Raw genomic sequence first — 17387 nt, 5'->3', positions numbered from 1 at the left:
TAACATTTTGATAAACGATAAAGGCTTTGTGGTGCTGCTGCTGTCACATAGCAGTTAATTGGCACCGCAAACATTATTAATTGCGTTTGGGAAGTTTTCACTGATATAGGGTCTTTATTCTAAATCGATATGGAGACTATGAATATGTATATGTGTATATGCATGTATTGTATCTGTGGTCATAAGCAATAACCGCCTAAGTCGACTTAAGAAATAATTGAGCTATATATGCTATCGTATTTTGCAACTACTATTCCAGGCGTGTGTGAAATCGCCATCTCGGCAGCTAGGCTGTTGAAAAGTTCAAGACGAAAATATTTTTGTTACCCCATAGGGCTAACATTACTATCCAAATGTTTAAAACGTTTTTTCTCGAATTCAGGTTTTTCGACTTAGGCGGTTATTGCTTATGAGCACAGATATATAGTTTGAATTTGTATGTATGTGTGTAACACTTTTTTAAATAATATTGAATAATATTTCGTATATTTGCGTACATATTATGTATATTACATACTGCTGCTGCTTATCGTACCTTTTAGGATTTTTTGTTCAGGTTGGATTTTTGTAGAAAGGCAAAAGTTAGAAAAATATCCTATGTATATAAACTTATCGAAAATTTTTTCTTCGAAAAGCGATTTGCATCCGCGGAAAAAATATCTTTTTACAAACATATGCACAAAGTAAATGCACCTTAATTTATGTAAAAAAATAGTGATCGTCATTTTGTTCAATAGCGAAGAACAGAGGGCTTAAGATAGAAACATCTCTACGTTGCGCTTCTTATTTTTAAAATTTACATACTTCTCAGTTATACAAATATAAACATACAAAATAACAAAAACAAATTCTACACTTCACTACCTACGGACAATCACTAAAAACTTGCCTTTCATCGCTTTAAAGCTTCTGCATTTCGGTCACATTTCGGATATTCTTCGACTTAACAATTTTCGGGGAGAAATCACGACCTTCGGTTTCCAGTAGGCTGCCTTCGTTGTGATCGTAACGAATGCTATCGCCGCCGTGTAGGAATATTCGTGACAGAAGTGAGCTATTAGAGCGGTTTAGCTTAGCGCGTGGTAAGTCTTCCAGGCCTCGATGCAATGACAACTGATCGGGTTCGAGTTCATTGTCGCGCTCCTGTGCCAGAAGTTTCATGTACTCGGGTGTACGCAACGAAGCAGCCGAGGGTTTGCGATACCATTTTAGCATTAGAGATGAGCAGACCACTGATACCGAGCTGGCTGCCATCGCCACTGACGCCATCCACGGCTGCAGCGTGAAGCCGAAGGGTGCAAATATGCCCGACGCCAGCGGTATGCCGAGAAGGTTGTACATGCTGGCGAAGAGGAAGTTGTACCGTATTCGGCGCACGGTGCGGCGCGACAGGTCGAGGCAGGCCACCACGTCCAGCAAGTCGTTGCGCATCAGCACCACATCGGCTGCTTCGGCCGCCACGTCAGTGCCTGCCGCAATAGCGATGCCAACGTCGGCTTGAGCCAGAGCGGGGCTGTCATTGACACCGTCGCCAACCATCGCGACACGGGCACCGCTTTCTTGTATGAGCTGAATTTTGGCCACTTTGTGCGAGGGTAACACCTCGGCGAAGATCCGTTTAATGCCAACCTGAAATCGAGTTGGGATCAGTACAAGCTTTTTAGTTTTATGGGGTAACTTACCTGGCGCGCTATACTTGCAGCAGTGTTTTCATTGTCACCCGTTAGCAGGATTACATTGATTCCCATTTTCTTCAGCGTGTAAACAGCTAGATGCGCCTCAGGCTTGACTAGGTCTGACACACCGTACATGCAGATGAGCTGACCATTCAACGCGCACAGCACAGCCGTGTGACCTTTTGTCTCTTCCTCGCTCATGCAGTTATCGATTTCATTTGGCACCGATATGGCGTTGCGATGCATCCATTCACGATTGCCAATCAGAACATTTATCTCGCTGCCCAGCACGGTTGATACGGCCTCAGAGGGTAAGGTCTCATCTAATTGCAAAAGCTGTTGTTGCTGCTGAAGCTCCATGGATTTGCGTGTCAGTAACTGTGGTATTAGCTCTTCAATGCTGGCGCCATTTTCGGTGTGTGTGGAGCTGGGATTGGAACGGTAGTTATTTTCGTAATTAATGATTTTCTCTGCATTGCAAGCCTGACGCAACGCCTGCTCATACTGCAGAACGGTCACTTTTATGCCACATCCCGGCACAGCAAGGAAGTTCTGAGTCTTTCCAAACGTTTGCAAGCCCAGCACATCTTTTGAGAAGCGCACAATCGCAGAAGCTATTGGATGCTCGCTGTTGGACTCAGCAGCGCCAATGATGGTGAGCGCTCGCGCTAAGCTGCAGACGGCGGGTTTGACGAACATAATTAGCTTGGAGGTCATTGGCATGCCGTGCGTTATGGTACCGGTTTTGTCGAAGACAATAGTTTTTTACCTAAAACACAAAAAATATACATATATGTACATATTATACATCTAATTATGCAGGCATCATACCTTGTAGGCGTTTTCTAAGGCTGTAGCACCTTTGACCAGCACACCGTTGATGGCTCCGGTGCCTGTGGCTACCATTACCGCAGTTGGAGTGGCCAGACCCAACGCGCAAGGACAAGCAATAGCGAGTACGCTCAAAGCGCATTTGAAGGCATGACTAATGACAATTGCGTTAGAGTCCATATGCATTTTGTGTTCCATTGCTACCGGCACGAGGTTCGGGTCAGCGAAGCCAGCTATCAGCCAACCGATAAGCGTAATTGTCGATACCACCACAACGAAGGGCACAAAATATCCGGCAATACGGTCGGCCAACTGCTGTATGGGCGCTTTGGAAGTTTGCGCTTCCTCGACCAAGCGCACAATTTGTGACAAGGTTGTATTTTCACCCGTGTGAGTTGCAGATATGAGTAGCACGCCATTTTGGTTTATCGAGCCGCCAATGACTACTGCACCTTTGCGTTTGGCCACTGGCATTGATTCGCCCGTGATGAGGCTTTCATCGCAAGTCGAGTGACCATAAAGAACTTTACCGTCCACCGGCACCTTTGCACCCGGTATAACCTTGAGAATGTCGCCTCGCTGTACGTAGTCTACCGGTATAACCTTTTCCGATTTTATATCGAAGTCAGGAGTCACATCGACCAGCAGCGCCTCAGCCGCCTTCAATGATAACAGTTTCGTAAGAGCCTCGGATGTCTTCCCCTTAGCAATATGCTCCAACCAGCGACCCAGGGATATGAAAATCAGCAACATAGGAGGCGTGTCGAAGAATGTTAAGGGTGAGGAGTTTTGTTCCATTAACACAGCTGCTATGACCACCGCCACAGAGTAGAGATAGGATATCGTAGTGACCATTGAAATTAGCACATCCATGTTTGTGGTACCGTGACGGATTGCGCGAAAGGACTGCACGTAAAAATGCCAACCCCCGAAGAACTGTACTGGAGTGGAGAGCAAAAACATTACCAGATTCTCCATCGACAAACCGGGAACCAAACAACACATCGCTGCATGTCCCTTGTCTCCCATTTCGACCATGAAATAGATCATGGCAACCATACAGGGCCCTCCAAATATCAGAGATACCAAGAAGGCATTGCGCCATTTGGCAATCTCTTCTTTGTGTTGCAGGTAGTCGTGCGTCATTTTGTCTTTGCCATTGAGCAGACGTGCCGTGAAGCCCAGCTGTTCGATTGCCTCGCATATGCTGCGCGGGCCAGTCAACTCGGTATTATATCTGAATTTTCCTGTAATTTTTCATTTTCATTTATTAATAAAATGATTAGCACAATAAGATCAAAAGAAAGATCTTTTAAAGCGCAACAAAAAATTCATAACAGTACATACATACATATAACTAAAACAGCAAAAATTACTTAAGACTAATTAAAAGTATCATAATGTAATTAACAGAGTAGTTCCAGATCCAGAGATAATTGTAGGTAGGAACAGTCAAGTCCTTTACTCGAGTAGATTTGAGGAACGTTAATTTTTCATATAGATATTTGGGTGCCTTATCTGTCATGAGACGAAAAAGGAATATACAATTTCTAGCTTTAAGATATTCAGAAATTTCGCAGCCAAGTAGGCGCGTTCTCCAAGCGGAAATATGCTCATATTTTGCTAGCCCAAACACATAGCGCGTGATCTGGTTAAATACTACATCTAATTTGTGAGCTGATTGTGAATCTAACCTGCTGTAGACTACCTCAGAATGACAGATAATTGGCATTATAAGTTGGATTGCGAGTTTACGTCTGATTTCTATCGGTGTGAATGGAGGAGACATTCGTAAATTCCTTAAAGTATTATAGACTTTGCCTACAGTTGAATACACATGGTCAATGCAGGTAGGGCCAGTGTTGATAATAAACCCATGGTTAGTTACTTTTGACACAAATTTAATTGGTTTGGCACCAATGTGTAACGATGGAATAGTTGCTAAGTTAATGCAAATAAAAATAATATTAGTAAGTTCTGCATAAAACCGAGCCTAACTCCTGTAAACTATTTTCTTAATACTTTAGCGTAAACCAGCGTTCAAGAGTGGGCGAAATTCCGGACATACATATCACAGTCCGTCTTCGACGGGGGCACAACTCAAAATTACACGTTTATCAGAAAATGCGCAAAACTATTTCCTAGCACATGATAATCATATGGGCAAGAGGGACTTTACCTTATGTTTTTTTTTTTAACAAATCATAAAAAAAACTTGTTCGTTTGCTGGAAGGTAAATAAAATATCTGTGCACGTTTTTTAGCGCATTATTTCAGAAATGCCAAATTTTGAGTTGTGTCAGTTTTGAAGACGATGTGCGATATTTACATATGAATGTATGGTTTTACAGATATGGACAAGCCCACCTCTGTTCTTTTATGAGGGTACCCAGAAGATAATTTAGGTAGGCCTTCTTAAGTAAAGCCACTGTAAGAGCCTACCCAAGAAGGACTGGAAAAAGTGCTTTCTTGCCTGCCTTCTAGAAGGGCTTACCCATTTACAATTTACGCGAATGCATAAATTTATATTGTTTGCCTTTTAAATAAACATTTAAAGTTGCAATAACACATATTTGATATAAACCTTAAGCAAACACTTCAAAGATGTAGGATTTTTATAAATTAAAGAACCAAATTTAAAAGAACTCCTCCAAAATGCCTTCTGAAGTGCGTTCTACTGGGTAATGTTTAAACCCAACCTACATCACAATGGGGACTTTTTTATTTATTTGATGTCTAAAGTATATATGTATATATTTATTTTGCAAGGAGTGATAAGAAATAAGGCTTTATTTTGTAATGACGATACATCGGTAATAATTTACACACATGCATCATTCCGATTTCGAAATATTTTATGTATATTGCTTTCAAATACGCATTATTAATAGGAATGCGCTAGATTTCTTAGTGTTTCATTGTATTCTAATTATGTACGCGTAAATGCATATACATACATACATATGTATGTTATCATATGCATGAATTGATAGCGCGATATGATGCGAGGCTTAAGCCAAGCAATGTCTGAAATATGTCGAAATACATACATAAGTAGGTAATGTTATTATGTATGTATATATGAACACCTACATTCGACGCTTAGATAACTGTGATAACAAACGGCTTAGTGATAAGTTCATTGTAGATTCTTTAGATATCACATGATATTAATATGTGGGTAGATTTGGAAAAGTAGCAAAAGTTTTTTTTATTTATACATGCATAATGTCATTGCATATACATGCATTTTGTGAGTGACATTTGGGCATTCCCTCTGAAGCATACGTACATATATATGAACTTTATACTAAGTGTAGCAAAAGGTGAGAAGGTCCTACTAGACGTATTGCCTAGGTACATACATACATGAATCAAAGTAATTCGTCTCGGCTATATATCAAAAGTTCTCATTTAGATAACACTAGACGGCAAAATCTTCAAGCAAACAGTCATGATTAATTATTTTTGGAGTCACTAATTTCTGTATTAAAATATAACTATGTAATACAACTGCTGGGGGGGAAATATTAATACAGCTACGTTGCCATATAAAAGATAAACATCTAAGAAAGCTTTGTTATAGCTTATTTTAGTCTTTAAATATCAAACAAAGCTCATAGGAAAATGTATACATATGTATCTATATAAAAACTGGATTTGTAAGCATTCACATTTTGTATATTTGTTTGTATTGTTTGTACTAGTTAAATATGTATGCCGATTCCAAAGCACGTATCGCACAATACAGTAAATGCTTACAAAAACCTGCTATGAGTATACAAACTACTCACACTTTAATGGTTCCTAGTTTTTGGCTAGATGCCGAATTGACTACTACTCAAGAGACGGCAAATGCATTTCTTATATTTAGATAAACTATTACCAAATTATTGCCTTTTACTTATGTACAAACCTCTTTGAGTCATTAATGTTACTGCAGCTGCTGAAACACCTTTCACTTTCCGTACATGCGTCTCGATTTTGTTTACACAGGAAGCACAGGTCATACCCGCAATTTCAATTTCTACCTCTGACTCCCCACTTCCCGGTTCATCAATAATTTCCGATGGAAATCCCAGCTCCGTTATTGATTTGGCAATATTTTCAGCAGTCACTTCATTGGCATTGTACTTCACCTCTGCCTTGGCGGCTAACAGCGCCACAAGTATACTATCTAATCCATAAATCTTTCTGCAGTGTTTCTCAATGGTTGCTACACAACTGGCACACGTCATGCCACGTATATGCAGAAAGCATTTCGATAATGCCTCGTCAACGGAAACCATTGCGTGGGCTTTTGGGGAGGCGTTTGCAGGAGATCCATTTGACACCTGTTGCTTCAGCGGGGGTGTTGAACTACGCTTTGGTGTGTGTTTGGGTGTACTAACTCCTACGTCACCAGCGTTAGCTTCATCACATATGCTTGCTTCAAAGCCCATGTCGTCAATCATTTCAGCAATTTCTCTAGGCGTCAATCGGGTGGAATCATACTCCACCGTAGCTCGCTTATCCTCTAAAGTTACACAAATTTTTAAAACACCAGGCTTCGTACCTATGTTTCCTTCAATGTTGCGAACGCACGAGTTGCAAGTCATACCAATGATGCGTATTTGTGTTTTAGAACTACAAGCTATGCTCCCACCCGCAGCCTTTTCTACGGTTTCGTCTGCAGCTTTATATGGACAGTCGAATCCCATTTCTTCTATTTCAAAGGCGATTTTAGGCGGATCTGTTATTTCTGGATTGTAGTCAAAATAACCAGCACTCTCTTCTAGAACCACATGCACATTTAGAATGCCTGGCTTCCCTAATATCGTGCCCTCAATAGTCCTTACGCAACTCTGGCAAGTCATGCCCTCAATAGGCAGGCGGATCTGTTTGATGTGAGTAATTTCTATTTTTTCCTGGCTATCAGGGGTTTTTGAACTTCTTTGCGGACTATTGCGTGCACTATCAGCGTTGCTGTCAACACAATTAAAGGACCCCTGGCCCGTGCTCGGGGTCAGGATATTTGTATTAACCCCTGCTGCTTCGAATTCACTCATGTTTGCAGAGCTCCCGTGGTTTTCAACTCACCTTTCGTAAACTGTTTGCTTCGCACTTTATACACATAAATTTATTGTTCACTTGTTTGACCACAACCCAAGTAACTAACAATATTTTATTTTACTTCTAAATTTTCATTGTTTTCATTTTTCCGCAAACTTTATCCGTGAACTGAATTTGACAGAATTGCGACAATCAGCTTGTAAAAAATTTACTTGACAAAAGCAAGGCGAAAAGCAGTGATGCCAACTCTGTCAAGGACGCTGTCAAGGCGAATTTAGAGGTGCGAGCTACAGATCAGTTAATCGGCCATCGTTGTATTTATAATCGAATTTCAGAAAAAAGTTTTTGTACCGTTTTTGATGATTTTCCGTTTTGTTACATCGTCTTCTATCGCTTCGGGGAGGCTTTTTTTTAGCAATTTCGTGTGTTTTATGAGGGATTTTAATTTTAAAATTGATTTATTACAAATTCATGATATAAAATTAAGCGCTTTGTGATTGGAACAAGTTTGTGCGTTGGCATTGAAAAATCGACCCGCTGCTGAGTTAGTAACACCACCTTATATAAATTCGCCTTGGGTTTTACCTTCATTACCATATTTTATGAACTTTTTTTTTTTGCTAATTGTCATCAAGTTTCACTTTTTATATTTTATAATAAATACCAATATAATCGCACTCAATCACCGCGCCTTTTTCGTTTTCTTTGTTTTTTTTTTTGTTCTTAGGCGGATATCAAAAACACTCAGAAATTTACTTTTTTCATTCTTTACCGTGATCTTGTTAGTTGATTCAGCACCAGGGTTCGCTGAAATGAACCAAAAATACCGAATCACGCAAGAAGAAGAGTAGCCCGTTATAATCGCATTTAGGAAAAAAGTAAGGCGATTTTGACATTAGCCGTTTGTTTACATTTGTGCGTTGTTTCCAATTTGGTGTTAGCTTTTCACTGCAATTTTCTTCATTTTCGCTTTTGACAACGTGTGTAGAATAATTTAACACAACGACATGATTTATAAAAGAATTTGCATAACAAAAATGATTATTCATGCGTTCAACAATTACGCGGTTTTCTTCGTTCTCCTCATTGTTTACTATCTATATCTATAATCTAGTTATCTACGTTCTTTGCAATAAACTTGATTGTGCCTCTTCTGTGGCATTAGAAAGGATGGCATCCACTTAAATACAATTTGGTTTAAATACGCCTTGAATTGGTGTGTGCAACGGATAAATTTTATGTCGGGATGTGTGCAAAACTTTGTTTACCTGTCCAAATAGAGATCGATCGGTATATCCGATACAAAATAAAAAATGCCAATTGACCGCAATTATGAGCATACGAATATTCAAGTGACGTGTGCATCTTCATTTTCAGTACTCCGCGCAAATTTAAGTTTTGTTTCATACATATGTAAAATGCATCATGTATTTCGACCAAAGCCCCTTCCTCTTCTTCATCAATTAACTTTAACGGTTTATTTTTTTTAAATAATTTCAATCTAGCACTAGAATGCATACAAAACAATTTCAAATATCTTAATCAAAGACGTGTTTAATTATTGCAACACGGCTGCGTTAGCCACAACACTCGGATTATTGACCACTTCGCCGAGCGCGTCCAGCACCTCCTTACGGTAGTCATCAAATTCACCATCGATTTCATTAATGGTCTGGTCTTCAATTACGTACAATGTACAGCCAGTTTCACGAATCAACCGTTCGTCGTGAGATACTATAATTACACCACCCTCGTACTCGTTAATGGCTTCTGCTAAGGCGTCAATAGACTCAATGTCGAGATTGTTCGTAGGTTCATCGAGAATCAGCACATCGGGCGCACTTAGACAGAGTTCAGCGAGGGCAACTCGCGCTTTCTGACCACCGGAGAGATCCTTCATTTTTATAGTATGAGCATGGCTCACCAAACCAAACGAACCTAACGCCTTGCGCGCCTTCTCGTGTTGCAAATTGAAAAGGCGTTGCAAATACTCTGCGGCGGACTCCTCGGCAGTTAGATGTTCACCAGAGTGCTGATCAAATCGACCGACTCGAAGCCGATGATTTTTGCGTTGCTCTCCTTTTTGTGGCTCCAATTCCCCAAGTAGCAATTTAAGGAACGTAGATTTGCCCACACCATTTGGCCCAACGATGGCCACTCGACTTGTCAAGTCTATACCGAAATCTGTATTGACAAACAGTGGCTTTTGCCCTTCATAAGCAAAAGTAACATTGTGTATTCCCAAAATAGGGGGTTGCAGCTGTGACGGTTCTGGAAAGCGGAATTTGACGATATACTCTTTTGGACGAGCCAATAGTTCCTGAGGCCCATCATCGTCATCTTGCTTCTGCTGCTTAGGCCTCCCTTTCTCTTGTTTTCGGGTGAGAACTTCTTTCTGCTTTTTTTCAGCTGCTTTCTTTGATTGACCATGAGCTTTCAGTTCTCTCAAGCGTTTCTCCTGCTTCTCATATTCCTTTATCATTTCGCGCCGCTTTTGAACATACATCTTCTTAAACATGGAGTAATTACCCTTGTAGTAATGCAGTTTCTTCTGATCGAGATGTATTATTTCGTTACATACGTTGTCTAAGAAACTCTGGTCGTGGGAAACTATTAAAAGCGTCTTTTTCCAACCCTGCAAATAATTATCTAACCAGATTACAGCGTTCAAATCCAAATGGTTAGTAGGTTCATCAAGCATAAGTAAGGTTGGTTCCAAGTAAAGTGCTCGCGCTAACGAAACACGCATGCGCCAGCCACCGGAAAACTTATTTGTCGGGCGGTTTTGCATTTCTTCGCTGAAACCAAGACCAGCCAAGATACGACGAGCACGGGATTCCGCCGAATATGCGCCAATGGCTTTTAGCTCGGAAAATGTGTCGTTCAATTCCTCTTGAACACTCATATCGCCAGCAGCAAATTGATCCTCCAACTCTTTACACTTTGCCAAAAGCTTATTTCTTTTCTCATCAGCCTCTAGTATTGTTTCAATGGCTGTTTTGTCAGTAGCAATTACTTCTTGTTCACAGAGCAGCACATCTATGTTTGGCGGAATAGCGAAGGCACGTGTGGCTATGTGCCGGAGAAGGGTGGTTTTGCCATGCCCATTAGGGCCTACTAAACCATAACGACGTCCGTGAGCAATCAAAAGATTGGCGTTTACAAACAAGTCATTACCTGAAAAAAAAATGAAATTTTAGACACAGTTCGAAGAATTGCAACATGGTAACGTACCTTTAGCCGAGATCGTAAAATTCTCAATTTTGATGTCAACGGCGTGCTCCAATTGTGCTTGCTGACCAGCAGTGCGCTGCACTTGAGACATGGTAAAATTGCTATCCAAGTCGGAATGACCAGACCCACCCTTCTTTGTCATTAGCTCCATTTGCTTCTCATATTCCTGTTGCTTCTTTTGTTTCTTCTTTTCCTTATGCGTAAGCTTTTTCTCCTTAAGGGTTGACTCTGTGTTATTTTCTTTATCTGCATCCTTGTTTTTCTCCTCTTGATATACTTGCTCTTCCAGAGTTTCTTCTAAAGGCACATTACTTTCTATCTGCAGCTCCTCAATTTTTTCCGTGACTTCCATAACTTCTTTTATTTCGGATATTTCTACCTCCTTTTCATTGTTTGGTATAATTGTTTTTGGCTCTGGCTCAGGCTCTTCACTAGCTTCATCTTCTAATTGTTCTTCCAATAATACAGCTTCTTCTTCTTCGTCATCATCACTTATTGCAAATTTGTTTGCTTTTTTCTGTTGCTTCTTGACTGATTTTTTTGAAGCCGGTTTGGCAATTGCGACTAAAAGTTCTTCATCATCCGAATCACCGTCATCTACCAATTCAGGAAATTTCGGCTTCTGATTGCCACTATCTTCGTCATCGCTGAAGTCATCCTTCTTTTTGTTCTTCTTGCTCTTTTTTCCTTGCTTTTTCGCGATTGCTGCTGGTTGCGGTACGCTGGGATCATCTTCATCGCTGGCTTGAATTATTGATCCCTTTTTCTTGCCACCAAGTTGTACGATGGGTTCTGGTTCATCATCGTCATCACTCCACTCGTCTTTCCGCTTGCCTTTCTTTCCCTTTTTGCCTTTTGATTGCGGAGCTTTACTTCCCGACTTAACGCTTTCTAAATCATCAGCATCGTTGGTGGTAACTTTCTTGCCTGCTAACGATTCGTCGTCGCTGGAATCACCGCCACGTTTACCTTTTCTTCCTTTTTTACCAGCCTTTTTGTTCGACGCTGTCTTTACTTCCTCTATATCTTCATCGTCTTCTAAATGATCGTTTTTCTTTTTGCCCTTGGCTTTCGACATACTGCTTTATGTTTTTCGATGATTTTTATAAAAATTTATTTACACAAACTACTTATTTTGGAATTTTAGGAAATTGCGGACGACAGATGATGCAGTTTCACCAGATTACTTCACGTGGATATAAAAATAGGGTTGCCAAATCAGAGAAAAATAATTTGTCATCGCAAATTGTCAAATAGCCCATTTCTGCATAATTCGCAAAATTTTGCATAATTAAATGATTTATCCCCAATTAATGTAAATATGTATTTTTTCTTCATTATATATATTCTCTCACCTGCAAACTACTGTTATACCTGTTGTTGTAATAATTGCACCATCACCAAGCACTTATATTTTCGGATCCGATTTTTGAGTTGCGCATGTTTTAAAGAGTTTTGAAAAAGTGGCGTAGCGTACTATACACGTTTATGCGTAAGCTGATTCGCGAATTCATTTCATGCATTTGGTTTAAAATTGGCTGCATGAACACCATTACATGAATTCAATTATACACGAAAATTAACCATGAATTCGGCATCATTTCATGAAATCGTGAAGTGCAAGTTCGGCAACGCCACGTTCCACAAACAGCTGTTTACTAGGGTTATGATAGGTTCTTTCCCTAACAATCCAGACGTGATCCGGTAATTAGAGAATAAGCGAAAAGTTTGCTCTCAAAAATAGAACATAATCCAGAAGTATGGGAACGCAAAAAAAAACACATTTCGTGCCCAGAATTTGAGAAACAGTTGATTCGCGTTGTTTTTGGTTTTGACACTTAAATGCAAACACTTGTAAATTGAATTTTTGTTCCACAAATTTGATTTTAAGAATATAAAGATTGAAAATACATTCACTATTCCTTAAAAGCACCAAGTAAATTCAGGCAACATGTAAACACAAAACAGCTGATATGCACTTTGACGCTTTATCCATTTTTACCCCCGAGAAAAAGTCCGGGCTGTTTTGGGCAGGAAGAAGAAGACACTTACGACCCAATACGTTCCAATTTTCGCTCTCTATTACCCATTTTGTTGAGTACGGGAATAATTTCTGGGCTATTTTTGGAACCCGCGGGATGCCGCGTTGCGTACGGGAAAGAACCTGATGTTTTTAGATTAAAAAGCATGAGTGGCATAAACAGGATTTACAGCTCTGGAAAAGTTAAGTGAAATTGTTCAAATATAAAAAAAAAATTCAAATAGATTAAAACGAAAATATATTAAAACCAATTTAAATATAATATGGTTCATTTCCTGCCCGGTGCAGGAATTCAAAAGGAGGCCAAAAAAGCGACAACCCTACTGTTTAGTTTCTCGCTAGTGCGTTGCCACTTTTTCAAAGCTCTTTATTTCATGAATTCGCGAACTATGCATAAACGGGGCCACTTTTGAATTCATGGAATGGAGAACTCATGAATTCAGTCGCATAAACGTAGTACTAGGGAGAAACTAAATAGGATTGTGACTTTTTGAAATTTGCAGAAGCATCGTTAAGCCACGGCATGCCCTAGTAAACAGCTGTTTCTTAAACATGACTTTGCCGGACTTGCACTTGCACCAGTGCTGGCAGTTTTGGTACAATTGTACTCTTTTGATACAATTTCGTTTACAATATACTTTCCTACTACGCAGTACTTTTTAGTACAATTTTGTGATGAATACTATCTATATATAGCTCTGAAAGTTCCCTGGGGGAAATTTTTTATTCTCTTTTTATCTTCGTCTTCTCGTTTTTGCCTTTGCAAGTTTTTAAAAACATAACATAGCACAAGGTGTGCTATCAACCTCACATTCCTAGGCAATTTTTGAAAGAATTTTTCGATACTAAATCTTATTAAAACAAAATGTCGAGATTAGCTTCATATAGATACAGTGTCATCGTTAATTAAGAGAAAGATGTTCTTAAATATCATAATTCTACGACACTCGCATATTTACTACGTTTATACGCACGTATTATTTGCAAATAACCATTTGCAAAATGGTAAATTTTGCCGTATAAACGCTGAGTTAATTTTTTATTTGCCAATAACTAAATCACAAATCACGAGTATTGATTAGTGGTACTATTTGCAAATAAGCGCAAGACGCCGCCATTCTTAGGTTTATTTTCTTTTTCGATGGTCATCTTATTGCTTTTTTACAATCAAGACGTTGCAATTTTTAACTTTATTTTCTTTTTCGATGGTCATATTATTGCCTTTTTATAATCAGGTAATATTAGAAAAGAATTTTCCACACCGTCGAATAAACAGTGAGTTAGGTATTTGCAAATAATTTTTATTTGCAAATAGCTTACGTATAAGTCCCCTTTCAGACACGTCAAGTCTTGCTTTCAAGTCTGCTGACCTACGCATAAACGTAGTAAGATATCAGTTTTAGAACTTTATTTGAATGAAGTTTAATTTCGTACAGATATCAGAAATGAAATGTTTATGTATGAGGGTTTTGTTATTACAAAACATAGTAAACGTCTGAGGTTGATTTCTTAAACTAGTTTAATTAATAGAACTATATTTGTATTCGCACACAATCGAATTTTATGATTGGCGTGCGTTTATGTGTCACTTTTCCACAATTTGATAGTCTTGTCATTTTCTAACGCCGCCGAAGCAATGATGTTCTCCGTAGGGTGACAAGCTGTGCACAAAACAGTATCCGTATGACCCTGAAGCTTTTGAACGACTTCTTTGCTTTGTAAGTTCCATATATAGACCATATTGTCTTCACTACCAGATACAATCCACTGCAGAAAAATATTTTAAATTTAAATCGCATAAGTATTTTATAAACCATTGTAATTACCTTGCCACCAGTTACTGAGAAATTTGCAAATATGCAATACTTTTCGTTTTTGTGTCCTGTATATGTCTTCAAGCATTTGCCTTTCGAGTAGTCCCATAATTTCAAAGTATTATCCAAAGTGGCCGCCAGAATATACTTTCCATTGGGCGAAAATTTGACAAAGCTCACCGGTGGATTATCATCATCAATCAAAGTTTTCAGACACTGACCACTTGCGGTATCCCAAATACGACATAGCCCGTCATAGCTGGAACTTACAATTAAGGACCCGTCCCGATTGAAGTGAACTGCTGATACAGGATCAGAGTGCGCTGGAAGAGTCTTCAAACATTTGCCGGTGCGCACGTCCCAAATTCGCACACTTTCATCAAAACTGCCAGAAACAATCAAATTAGACTGCGGATTAAAGTTGCAACAGAAGACATAATTGCTGTGCCCTTTCAGAGTTTTCAAACATTTGCCCGAGCTTAGCTCCCACACCTTAAGTGTTTTATCATCGCTGGCGCTTACCAGCAAACGAGAGTCAGATGACCAGGCGACATCGCTTATACCAAGCTTATGGCCGGAGATGGTTTTTTCGAACTTACCATCATAAGCGCCCCAAATTTTAATCAATTTATCAGCCGATGAACTGGCTAACCATTCTCCATTTGGGCTAAATTTAACAGCAGATACGGCTTTTGTGTGACCGGCCAAGGTAAATTTCAGGGCATAATTGGGTTTCACCGAAAGTGAACTCTTATTTGACGGGGTGTTGGAAGTGGCTGAAGACGAAGACTGCAATGTGTTAGGGCCCGTAGGTGCCGTAGGCATCGGCTGTGGCGGATGTACGCCCGGGTGACCATGTACAGCACCGATTGGTACCATCCTGTGGACTAAGGGAAGTGGTGCGTGGCACGAATTCAGTGCTGCGGCTAATATTTACTGTTTTGGGAATAACTGGCAGTGCGGCTACACGCGGCACGTTGTTGTTTTGCGTCTGCGTGGTATTAAGCTGATTCTCGATTTTTCCGCAACTTACAATGCGTTCTGGGGAGGCACGAAGTGTAGTTCGTTTTAATATATGCAAATATACGCCTTGTGTATCTATTTTAGAAATTAATTTAATTATTTAAACACTATTCAATGTTTTCCTCTAAAATTCTGCGTGATGTTTGTAATGCGGCTCGTGTTTGCTTTTTTCACAATGTTGCCAAACTTTTTATTTTTTGCGATTTTTCGATAACAGTGGCACTAAAACTGTTCTTTGGGAACAAAACGCACCGGAATCGGTTGGGAACAAAATGCCAAAAATCGGTTATGGAAAGCACTTACTATACTGAAAAGTCAGATGGCGCTGAGGACAGCGGAAAAGGATAATTGATGTACAAAATTATACATTTTAAAAACAATGTCAAATTCATTTCCATATCAGCACACGCATACAACAAAAACAACAGCAGGATAATAAATGTTAATTTAACTTGGACACCAGTTGACTACCTATAAAAAGCTTAAAAAAGCGTCATACAGAAAGTGTGAGAACGAGTTTTCACCGCCAAAATTGTGTACACTACCTCATTTTCCGATTTTTAGTCCCTGGGCTAGATTCTATAGCTGTGAGAAAATTGTGTGTGACAGAGTGAAAAACGCGTGACTTGACCCCAATATACACAATGAGTGTCCGGCATGTGGAGACTCCCCGCACGACACCAACCACCTCTTCACATTCCAGCTCAATTTCACTCAACAAATACCCCTCTCCGTTTGGTCCGACCCCGACGAAACTGCGCGTTTCTTGGGCCTACCATTAATTGAGCTTGACGACAACGATTGAAGGACAAATCGAAATAGGCGGGACTTAAGTGCCGCTACAACAACAACAACTAACTCACCGAATCAAATGCTTTGAGTTTTTCGGAAGAGTAGTGCACACAAGTTTGACAGTCAGAACTCATTCTCACACTTCCTGAATCGCAAAAAGTAGATTGTACACAATTTTCAATGCACACTCGAAAGTTCACAGTTATGGAATCCAGCCCCTGGTCCAAGGCGCATTTAATAAGGTGGTGTTAGCCGTAAATAAGAAAACAATTACACTAACAAATCATACGCAAAATGACAGTATGAATTACAACAAATAAACGATTTTGACGTTAAGATTTCCATGGCGAAAAATTCAGCTGTCGCTCCAACACCACCTTATTGAATTCACCTTGTCCTGGTCTAAGTGGTTAGAATCATTAGAGCACTATTAACAGGGAAAAAATAAAAAGATCTGAAAGTAGCAAAAATTCTAAATTAGCAATCGAATATTACGAAATCGGATGCAAACGAATGTACATATGTACTATGTACATTAAGAATGTTAATCCCGGGATCCCGATATTTTTTAAGTTCGAAAATCCAGGGATTATTTGCCTAGAATCCCGGTATTTTCCGGCTTTTTAATTTACACTGGTGGCAATAATAGAAACGCCTTATGTTGACCAGTTTTGGATATATTTCTTTTGTTTATTTAACATATAATAATATTTTTATATTTACATGTAAATGCTCATTATATATACATATTGCGACAGGTAATTTACAAAAAAAAAAATCAATATATTCGCGAAACCAAGGGCCAAATATACCAAAATGGCGTTCTTAGCTTTTCTCTCTGAACTTCAGGATTTTTTAAAAGAACTTTAAAATTTTAAAGATATGAGTAATTAAAAAAAACGTTTTAAAAAATTCAGTGCAATGT

At 39.4% G+C, this 17387-nt stretch overlaps 3 protein-coding genes across 3 annotated transcripts; all 3 read right to left on the bottom strand.

The window, feature by feature from the left end:
* Positions 1-853: 853 nt before the first annotated feature.
* Positions 854-7897, bottom strand: LOC118753081 (copper-transporting ATPase 1-like). The gene is made up of 4 exons (XM_036487935.1): positions 6423-7897; positions 2506-3754; positions 1683-2442; positions 854-1629 (listed from the first exon to the last, which is right to left on the bottom strand). Exons 1-4 carry the CDS (start codon positions 7552-7554, stop codon positions 901-903), a joined length of 3870 nt encoding a protein of 1289 aa, XP_036343828.1. The 5' UTR covers positions 7555-7897; the 3' UTR covers positions 854-900.
* A 1111-nt stretch (positions 7898-9008) lies between these two features.
* On the bottom strand, positions 9009-11972 carry LOC118753080 (ATP-binding cassette sub-family F member 1-like). Its single transcript, XM_036487934.1, has 2 exons — positions 10793-11972; positions 9009-10735 (listed from the first exon to the last, which is right to left on the bottom strand). The coding sequence occupies exons 1-2, from the start codon at positions 11868-11870 to the stop codon at positions 9117-9119; spliced, it is 2697 nt and encodes an 898-aa protein (XP_036343827.1). The 5' UTR covers positions 11871-11972; the 3' UTR covers positions 9009-9116.
* A 2209-nt stretch (positions 11973-14181) lies between these two features.
* Positions 14182-15867, bottom strand: LOC118753079 (protein will die slowly). Its single transcript, XM_036487933.1, has 2 exons — positions 14660-15867; positions 14182-14600 (listed from the first exon to the last, which is right to left on the bottom strand). The coding sequence occupies exons 1-2, from the start codon at positions 15524-15526 to the stop codon at positions 14412-14414; spliced, it is 1056 nt and encodes a 351-aa protein (XP_036343826.1). The 5' UTR covers positions 15527-15867; the 3' UTR covers positions 14182-14411.
* Between the last annotated feature and the right edge of the window lie 1520 nt (positions 15868-17387).

Source organism: Rhagoletis pomonella, unplaced genomic scaffold (assembly GCF_013731165.1).
Source record: "Rhagoletis pomonella isolate Grant_MI unplaced genomic scaffold, Rhpom_1.0 Rhpom_scaffold_02094, whole genome shotgun sequence".
NCBI lineage: Eukaryota > Metazoa > Arthropoda > Insecta > Diptera > Tephritidae > Rhagoletis > Rhagoletis pomonella.
This window is presented reverse-complemented; position numbering and strand designations above follow the sequence as displayed.

Bases quoted from the DNA above. Each gene is read 5' to 3' on its own strand.
- LOC118753081 (XM_036487935.1), bottom strand. From the start codon at position 7,554: ATGAGTGAATTCGAAGCAGCAGGGGTTAATACAAATATCCTGACCCCG. The intron at 2,443-2,505 runs ATGATGCCTGCA...GTGTTTTAGGTA, and splicing joins TTAGAAAACGCCTACAAGGT to AAAAACTATTGTCTTCGACA. The intron at 1,630-1,682 runs GTAAGTTACCCC...ACTCGATTTCAG, and splicing joins CTGCAAGTATAGCGCGCCAG to GTTGGCATTAAACGGATCTT.
- LOC118753080 (XM_036487934.1), bottom strand. From the start codon at position 11,870: ATGTCGAAAGCCAAGGGCAAAAAGAAAAACGATCATTTAGAAGACGAT. The intron at 10,736-10,792 runs GTACGTTACCAT...TTTTTTTTTCAG, and splicing joins TTTTACGATCTCGGCTAAAG to GTAATGACTTGTTTGTAAAC.
- LOC118753079 (XM_036487933.1), bottom strand. From the start codon at position 15,526: ATGGTACCAATCGGTGCTGTACATGGTCACCCGGGCGTACATCCGCCA. The intron at 14,601-14,659 runs GTAATTACAATG...ATTTTTCTGCAG, and splicing joins TCTCAGTAACTGGTGGCAAG to TGGATTGTATCTGGTAGTGA.